Here is a 9778-nt window from a genome sequence, read left to right as displayed (position 1 = left end):
GGACGTATGCCCTTTTCTTTTAAATCTATACCCAGGTCTCCCCATCAACTTTGTTCTCATCAAGTGCACTCGGTTTTCCCGATGACTGTTCAGAATTTTTCCCCTTCTCACCCCTGATCTGCTTGTGCCCCACTGTGTCCCCCTAGCAGTTTGCTGCATCTGTGTCTTTTAAGAGCCCTTCCTGGTGTACCTAGGACTAAAAATCCCTTTTTACTTTAGGCAGAACTCAGGGTGCCAGGCATGCAGCTCCACTCCTTGGCTAATACCTCCAGCGGCTGAACATCACACACTGCTTCCCACTGCACACCGCCAGCCCCTGGGAGGAGACCCTGAAAAGCAGATACCTCCTTTGCTTGCAGTGCCTTGAGGGGTTCCTGCTGCCTACAAGATGAAGTCCAGACTCCGCATTTTACAAGAGCTTTTCTCAGTTGGCCCTGCCCACCCCTTCCACACAGCTCTCCCCCATCCACACTAACCTGTAGCATCATCTAGTTACTCGCAGTTCCCCAAACTTGCCAGGCTATTTGAAGCCTCCAGCCTGAACCAGTGTCATTCCCACTGCCTGGAATGCTCTTCCATTCCTTGTTCACTGGTCAACTTCTATTTCTGGGCCAGTTTCTGACACTTCTATTGTGCAGCCTTCTTCAACTACTTCAGGTAATTACCTTTTTCTACTTCACGTTCATTGAACTCTTAGCTCTGTGCTAGGCATTGTGCCAGTGCTTTGCATGAGTCTGTTCAATTAATCCTCATGGTCCTGGGAGGGGAGACTAATGTCCACACGGGGCCCTTGAGAACATTACACAGATCAAGTGCCAGGCTCAAGGTCACATAAGCCTAAGCTCTTAGCCACCAAGCAACACTACCGTCTCTGGGCTTCTGTTCTGACTTGCAGACAGCACTCTGACTGGTCATTGTAGCCTGGTGTGTGCGCCTCTCCCCTCATCTCTGTCCAGTTCCTTCCCTGGGACAGAGGACCCGGGTGGCAAATGTCGAGTGAAGGTGGCACTGGGCCCGTCATCATCTTTTTTATGCTCTGTAGGCTCCTTACATGATCTTTTCATTTCTTTGTGAGAGTTAGGTATTGAAACTTTGCTTAGCCGTCTACAGGGGTCTCTGGCTCTCTGTTGGACCTGATGCCCCAAATACTTTTCACTTTCTTGTGTGTGGCACAACTGTACTTGGTGTCATGGAAACTGTAAAAGGAGAGAAGACATGGTCCCTGCCCTTCATTTGAAGAGGTGAAATTTACCACATGGGATACAACTAGCAATTAGAGGCAGTACATTTGAGTATTTGTACTGAGTATTTGGTTTTACAACGAATGCAAATTCTTCTGCATGACATACAAGGCCCTTGGTGACCCAATTCTAGACCACTTTTACGACTTCACCTGTTACTCTCCCACAGGCCTCTGTGACCCCGCCACCCCTACTGGTACGTTTCGTAGTTCTGCGAACTCACCGTGCTTTAAATGTCTCTGTTCCTTTGTACATACAGTGCCTTGGGCCAGGAATGCCTTCTCCTTCCTGCGTGCCCGGCAACGTCTTACTCATTCTTTACAACAACTGTCAGTGGGACCCTCACATAGCTATGTGTCCATTGTGTAAGACTCTTTGCTCTGATAAACACTGAGCTCCTTGAGGGCGAGGCCCATGTCTCAGTGATGGAAAAATGAATGAATGACTGTGAAAACTGGGTAACTGGAAAGGAGGGAGTGATGATGTTCCAGCATGGCTGGTTGTCAGTAACACGTGACTGCCAGAAAGAGGTCTGAATAAAGTGGCCAAAAGAGATGAGGGTGTGCCCTCGTGTGAAACAAGTCTGGAAGTAGGAGGCTCAGGGCTGCTGTGGGAGGACCATGAGAGTATCCGGAGCCAGCATCTATCCGCCCTGCTCAGCCACCTTCGATGCAAGACTTCCATCCTCAAGGTAACCTCATGGCTCCGAGTGGCTGCCAGAGCTACAGCCATCTCGTCCATTCCAGAAGAATGAGAAGGGCAGTGAGCAAAGAAAGGGTTCTCTCCATGAAAGCAGCTTCCTTCAAAAAGATTTCTCAGGGTCCTACTCGATAGTAGCCACCTTCATCCCTTAGGCCTAACTATAAACACATGGTTACCTCTAGCTGAATTTTGAAGAGATAAGTGTATGGTAATGAATGTAGGCTACTTATGCACTTAATTTAAAATGATATTTCTTAAAAAACAGCTTTTAGATTCGAATAGACTTTTCTCCAAAGAAAGTATAAATAGCCAATAACACATGACAAGATGCTCAGCATCCCTAGTCCTCAGGAAAATGCAAATCAAAACCACAATGAAATGTAGCTTCACACCCTCTAAGATGGCACTATCATCAAAAAGGCACTATAATAACAAGTGTTGACAAGGACATGGAGAAGTTGGAAACCTCGTACATTAAGTTGGAACCATAAAACAGGGCAGCCCCTTTGGAAACCAGTCTGGCAGTTCCTCAAAATGTTAAACATTTAGTTACCATCAACTCAGCAATTTTACTCCTAGGTGTATATCCGAGAGAACGAATGCATCTGTCCACAGTACAGGAATGTTTGCGGAAGCACAAGCCATAGCAGCTAAAAATTGGAAACAACCAAAATGTCTATCAAGTGATGACTAGGTCAACAAATTGTGGCATAGCCATATAATGGGATGTATTATTCTATTAAAAATGAAATACTGTTATCCACTGTAACATAAACCTCAAAAAATGTGCTAAAAAGTGAAATCATATAGTATGTGGCCTTTTGTGACAAAAGGCCACATACTATATGATTTCATTTATATGAAATGCGCAGAACAGGCAAATCTATAGAGACAGAAACTAGATTAGTGGTAGCCTGGGGATAGGGGGAATGGAGAGTGACCGCTAATGGGCTTCTTTATGGGGTGATGAAAAGGTTCTAAAATTAGATAGCAGTATTGGTTGCACCACTTTGAATATAGTAAAAGCCATTGTACACTTTTAAAAGACTGAATTGTATGGTATATGAATTATATCTCAATAAAGCTGTTGTAAAAATCAGCTTTTATCTGTAAGACATCTTTAAAATTAATCTCACAGGAAAGGAACTAGTAGGGGGCAGAGAGAACTTCCTCAAACCAGTTAAGATTTCAAGGATTTTATTTGTCTTCTCTTCATCTGAGTCCTGGCTTAAAAAAAAAAAAATCAGCCCTGCATGGTCAGGGTCAGATCCTCTGGCCGTCTGCCCAGATGACAGAGATTCTGACTTGTTCCTTTGTTCTGTGGACTTATTAAAAAAAAAAAATGAACCTATTTTTCTGAGTCTCCAGAGCTGAGGAATAGATGCCAGGGGGTCAGCAAATAGACATAAGAAGCCACTTTATCTGCTAATCAGCCGGATGTCAGGAGGGCTTGCGCTGTGGGAGCTCCTGTTTCTTAGAGATTTTGTTGCTGGTAGGTGAGCAGAGCAGCTCAAAGGCCGTGGGGGATGGAGTGTTGGATTTGGAAAGGTCTCCATGCCTGGAGTCTGCAGGCAGGCGACTCCTAACCAAGAGCTCTGTCTCTCCAAATCTCTGATTCCTTATCAATAAAACCAGAGAGATGCTGGCATTCTCACCCCAGGCTGGTCTCACCAGATCATGGCATGCACCTACTGGCTAAACACGATGGTGTGCAGCAGGGGTGTAGCCCTGGAATGGTGAACTTGGGGTGGCTCCAGAGGACGTGGCTTAGAAAGTGGAAGAATGAGATTGGTGGGAGAAGACAGCTGTGGACGTGGTGGGGAGTCACTGTCAGGGTGGAGGTAGGAGAATGGATGGTTGGCAGGCCGTGGTAACACGGGTCGTCAGCAGGCACTGGCCAGTGGCCTTTCCTCTGCTCTGAAGGTCACGGTTACTGGCAAGTGCACTCACTGGAGCCATCCAAGTCCAACCACTGGGGCGGCCCCTGACCCTGCATGGCAGTGCTGGCAAAGGTGATCGGGGGCTGGGCGGGAACCCTTCCTCCCTCAGCTTCTCTTAGACCAACCTTTCCATGTGTTCTGAATCCTCCAGCATCTTTTACAGAGGCTCACATTCTCAGGAAGCCCCTCAGAAATGAAATCATTTTTGTGTAGTGTGAGATCAGGAAGTGACTATAGTTTTGTTAATGTATTTTAGATTGATATATGGACAGTGGTATGTCCTCGTGGGGTTCATTTTGATCAGGTGAGTGAAATTTTCAGATCTGATTAAACACCCTAGAAGTTTATTTGCAGGGTTTTTTTTTCCCTAGCCATATTGTGTTCATCAAATTGTTCTTCATGCTCTCTCTCTTCAACTGGTGGTCTGTTTTGTTGTAAAGTAAGAAGATAAAAATAAAACACAATTTAGAAGAATGTCAGGTTAAAAACCACCTAGTAGCATCTAATGGTGTTCAGCTCTCCCAGACAGGAACATGCTTCTCTGCTAACCTCCCTTCCACACAGGTCCACTTGATGAGCACCCAGAACCCTTGAGAAGTCATATTAAAGTGGGGAAATACTATTATACTTTAATGGTTTTAAGGTGCACATTTTCCCTCATTTTAACATCTCTGAAACTGAGATATGTCCTACAGTCAGTGGCATCTTATGCTGATTCTTTTCCCTGTAAGATGGTGCATCAGTCACATCAAATCTTAGATTTTTGTGAAATGTGGCAAATGATATCGGTCATCGAATTAAGAAAACTCACTCCTTGTGTTTTCCTGTCTGCCCTGGGATGCACCTGTTGAATAACTATGCCCATCCTTGCATTGCAGACAGGAGCTTACCCGACCAGGAAGCGCATCACCTTCCTCCAGAGAAAGCTGATGAAACACTTTTTTGTTTTTGCAAGTTGTTATTAATAGACCACAAGCAGATCTTCCACCCTCAGCTCTCTAACGACAAAAGGTACAATGGAACCTTTCTCCCTTCCCGATCTTTTCCATTCCTCCAGCCCCCAGGGTGGTCCCTCTGCAGGAACTCAGCTTGCGTCACTGCTCCTGGGAGCTTTTCTGGAACCTGCTCATCCCCAGGCCCTCCCCAAAGTGGCTCGCGAATGCCGGTCTATCTGAGGTTTCTCTGGGAAGAGAAGTGGGGAGGGGCATTTCTTTGCCCTATTGTGGAGGGAGTGACCAATTCTTATCCTTCCTGGATAGGACCTGCTGGCTCGATGACCTAGAGGGGCCATTTCAGCACTTCCATTCTGTCTCCAGACCTTCACCTTAGGTAAGAACTTTTGCTCCCATTCACGTCTCAGAGTGCTCTGACTCTTCAGCTGAAGGTCCCTGTTGTCCAAGATGGACAGTATTACCTAACAGTATGCATGCTCCAGCAACATGAACGACATCAAGAGTAACCGAGAACTGTACCTGCACTATACCGCCATGGCCCCTAAGCTGCTGGCCCGCATCTCCAAATCACTCATCATGTGCCGGAACGCAAGCATCGCCATACCGAAGGGCATCAGAAACATCTTTGAGTTCACTTGGGAGGAGCTCATCACTGACCCCATGGTGCCTACCCCATCTGACATCCCTGGCCTGGAGATCAGCATTGGACCCCCACCTGTGGTGCTTGCAGAACCAACCCCTGTGCAGGTTCCTATCCAGAAGAAGCCGCTGCCACCACCAGTACCAACCCCACCAATGCTAACCACATCCACTGGGCCAGCTAAGTTCACCACCCAGACTCCCACCCCTGGCCATCGGGTGCAGTCCAGCCAGGACATCCTGAACAAGTTCCAGCGGCAGTCTATCCACCTGCTGACAGAGTTGCTCACCCTGAAGATGAAGGCCATGGTGGAGTCTGTGTCTGGTAAGCCTGGCGGGTCAGATTCATCTCCATTTTTTATGGGCCTGGAAGGATCTGCCTAGACCCATGGGTGTGTGTCTATGGCACCCGCCCCAGACAGGCAGGTGATGGTGCACTGGGAACAGTGGCGGCCATGGGTCTGCTCTAGGACCGGGACTCCTTTTGTGACCACCCCCAAGAATCATCCTCTCACTCCTCTCTGCTCTCCACCTTTTCTTCCCACTCCCCGACTTTGCAGAGCTGAGACAAGAAGGTTGGCAATGGAGAACAGTGTGAGGTCAGACGTCCTAAAGGGTAGAATTTGTGGAAATGATAGGTGAAGAGAGGCAGCACCCAGGAGGAAGAAGGATGTGGAGTTGCCAGTCAGGAGAGATGATTGGCAGGTGGAAGGACAGAGCCCTGTAGAGCCACAATCAGGGAGAGTTATGAGAAGTGGGGTACATCCATGGTGAGGGTGTCATCCCAAGATCAAGGCCAGGACCTTGAGCCACATCAGTAATCAAACCTAAATACTGTATTGTTTTAAATACCAACAGCATTGGCACCCAGATGGAAGGTATGGAAGAGAGAAGGGCAAGGTGGGCAGAGAGCAATGTGCCACCTGACAGGTTTCAGAACTTGAGACCCTTCCATTGGGGGCCTCCTCACACTTAACACTGTGCAGATCTCCATTCTACCTTTACTTCCTGAGCCACTTATGGAGATCCTTTTCTGGAAGCATTAGCCCCATGCTAGGAGGAAAATGAGTTGCTTTGATAATTCCTTTAGTAGGTGCCAACCCCCTGGACATCACAAGGCGCTTTGTGGAGGCCAGCCAGCTGCTCCACCTCAATGCCAAGGAGACGGCTTTCAACTACCTGATTGGTACAGCTGGGAGAAGTGGCTATGATGTTGGCCTGACTAGTAAAGGTGGGTACCTGAGCTTCAGCCCTTTGGTGAAAGTTCAAACAGTACCAGGGTACAATGGGAAGGTCAAATCCCCAGTTTAAACGTTTGACATTTCCAAGAGTTGAGGGGAATGTGGAACAACAAATGCTGCAGGTGAGTGTATAAACTGCTGCCGTTCCCATGGAGAGCATTTGGGTAGCATCTGTGGGGTGGAAGATGCTCTAACGCCTTTCAACCCACCAAGGGTTTTCTCCTAGGTCATTCCCCAGAGCTGTGCTCCTCAAACTGCTGTGAATTTGCAAATTTTCAATCTCTGGTGGACCGACCCTTTTTAAAAATATGATAAAGATGTCACAGCAACATCAAATTACTACAAGGGCTTCTAAACATTTCCTCTGAATTGTGCTCACATGATCATGGCCACGTGTGGGTTTATCCCAGCCCACAGATCATACTTGAGAGTCATACTTGGCATACATGTGCAAGAAATCATACTGGGTGCAATGTATATTGCAGAATTGTTTTGAGCACAAAAAAATTGAAAACCCAAATGTCCATCAACAGGGGGGAAAAACCAAGTACATTAGAGTCTATTTAAACAATGGGACGTAATGAGAAGTGAAAATGAAAATGAATCAAGCACAAAAGCTCATATATCAGTAGAGATAAATCTCAAAAACTAGTGTTAAGTAGAAAAGAAGCAAGTTATAGAAGGATACACTTGGGATGATACTATTTAAATAAAATTTAAAACATTGCAAAGTTATATCACCCATTGGTATGATACACAAAGTACAAGTATGCAAGTATAAAATTGGAGGAAGTGACCTTCAGAGAGGGATGGAGGGGACTGGGGTGTGGGTAAGACTGTGGTCCATTCACATCTGCAATACTGTGTCTCTTAGGCTTGGTGGACATACAAATATTCATTTGAATGTCTAAAGTCCTTGCTGTCGGGAGGTTTCGAAAAGAAGCATAAACAATTTATACAGCATTGATATTCCCCCCTTACCTGCAGTTTCACTTACTCATGGTCAACCAGGATTTGACAATATTAAATGGGAAATTCCAGAATAAACAATTCATAAGTTTTACATTGTGTGCCACTCTGAGTGGTGTGATGAAGTCTCTCGCTGTCTGACTCCATCCCACCCAGGATGTCAATCCTCCACACTGTGGACGCTTCTCATCCACCAGTCACTGTAACCATCTGGGTCCTCAGATCGACTGTCATGGAGTCACAGGCCTTGTGCTCAAGTCACCCTTATTCTACTCAGTAATGGCCCCAAAGGGCAAGAGTAGTGGTGCTGGCAATTGGGATGTGCCATAAAGAAGCTGAAAAGTGCTTCCTTAAATTGAAGAAAGTTTAAAAATTTGAAAAAATAAAACTTCTAGACATAATAAAAAAGAAAAAAACTGTATACTGAGATTGCTAAGATCTATGATAAGAACTATCTTCTACCCATGAAACTGTGAAGAAAGGAAAAAGAAATTCGTGCTGATTTTGCTGCTGCCTCTGAAACTGCAGAAGTTACAGCCACAGTGTGTGATAAGTGCTTAGTTGAGATGGAAAAGGCATTTGATTTTTGCATAGAAGACATGGACAGAGCATGTGTTCCGGTCAATGGGAACATGTTGCTCCAGAAAGCATTGAGCTTATCTGTATGAAGACTTCAGCAAGGGATCCCCAGAAATGAGTGACACTGGGCCATTTACTACAAGTGAGGGACGGCTGCACATTCAGGAATAGGTTCAGACTGAAAAATATAAAAATTACTGGCAAGAGAGAGAGAGCATCACATTCCCATTACTTTTTATTGCAGTATATTGTTATATTTTATTGTTGTTAATCTCTTATCGTGTCTGATTTGTAAATTAAACTTCATCATAGGTGTGTATGTATAGTATATATAGGATTTGGTGCTGTCCGCAGATTCAGACATCCACCAGGGGTCTTGGATGTGTCTCCCAGGGCTACTGTATCTTATAGCCATTTGCTCTCACCCATAAAATGCAGTTAGTAAAATTGCAGTCCTTGGGGGGGAATGTGGATTTCCTGAAGCCAGTGCAAGTGATGTTGGAGAGCTGCTTGGTCCCCACGTGTTGCCGCTGATGAGTGATGCGGTGGAGCAAAGCTAGTCGACTGCTGAAGACAGGAAACCGTCTAGGGAAATAGTGACTCCATGGAGAAGGGATGGTATCAGAGAATTAGAAACGAAAATTGATAAAGCTCTTGGACATCTTTTGCAAAAAACAACCATGAAGGGACTTGTGTTCTAAGAAGATGACACTGCATCAAAAAATTGACACAGCTTTTATTTCTCTTAAGAATTAGCATGTGCTACAGTATCAATGAATTTTTGTTAAATACAAGATAAAATAAGGCTATTTTGATCAATTTTGTTTTCCTTTTTTAAGATAAAATGCCAAACCTTTTCCCCCACACTATTTACCATGCAGCGGAGGTCTCCATTTTAGGGGACTGACTCTGAGCCAGTTCTGTTCACTATCAGTGGTGCCCAGGAAATGCAGGTCCTATAAATGTGCGTAACTGTTTTTGCAGATGGTTACCAGCATGTATGGAGTTCTGCACCTTGTGTTCCTAATAGAGATTAGAGACCCATCTCATTTGGGCGGAGGTCAGGTGCCCATTGGTCTGTTTATGAGTGAGGAGAGTCTCATGGGGGAAGGTCATAGTAGCTCTGGCCCAAGCACCCCCTCCCTCAGACCTGCACATGGCGCTCTCCCACCAGAACATTCCATTCCCTCACCTTGAAAAGGAAATGGCCATAACCATTAGCACTCCCCCCCAGGAAGTGTTGAAGTGTCTCTTGGAGTCTCAGGCGTGTACTTGTGCCATGGAAGATTCTAATGTTTCTCGTGGGTTGTGGTTAATCTAGTGGACAGGAATTTGCTGAGAGCTGGACTCTGGAGAGAGAGCTTTTTGGTGATGCCCGTGTCCTGCTGCCTTAGCGGAGCCCTGGGGAAGTCTTCCCCTTCATCACGCTGCCCAGAACATCTCTTGTGCTTGTTTCCACATCTGTTCTAGACACTTCTCTCTTTAAATGAGCCTAAAGTTTGAAGGAAAAAAAT

The 9778-nt window shown here is 45.7% G+C and overlaps 1 protein-coding gene across 1 annotated transcript in view; it reads left to right on the top strand.

Moving 5' to 3' along the window:
- The first annotated feature begins 4767 nt into the window (after nucleotides 1-4767).
- Nucleotides 4768-9778, top strand: part of CUNH3orf20 (chromosome unknown C3orf20 homolog) — an 80305-nt gene continuing 75294 nt past the window's right edge. Inside the window, exons 1-3 of the mRNA XM_037139363.2 lie at nucleotides 4768-4894; nucleotides 5143-5800; nucleotides 6566-6706. Of these exons, the coding sequence (XP_036995258.2) occupies nucleotides 5323-5800; nucleotides 6566-6706 (619 nt within the window). The 5' untranslated portion in view covers nucleotides 4768-4894; nucleotides 5143-5322. The remainder of the gene's footprint in view (nucleotides 4895-5142; nucleotides 5801-6565; nucleotides 6707-9778) is intronic.

Source organism: Artibeus jamaicensis, unplaced genomic scaffold (assembly GCF_021234435.1).
Source record: "Artibeus jamaicensis isolate MK-2021 breed Jamaican fruit bat unplaced genomic scaffold, CSHL_Jam_final contig_519, whole genome shotgun sequence".
Taxonomy (NCBI): Eukaryota; Metazoa; Chordata; class Mammalia; order Chiroptera; family Phyllostomidae; genus Artibeus; species Artibeus jamaicensis.
This window is presented reverse-complemented; position numbering and strand designations above follow the sequence as displayed.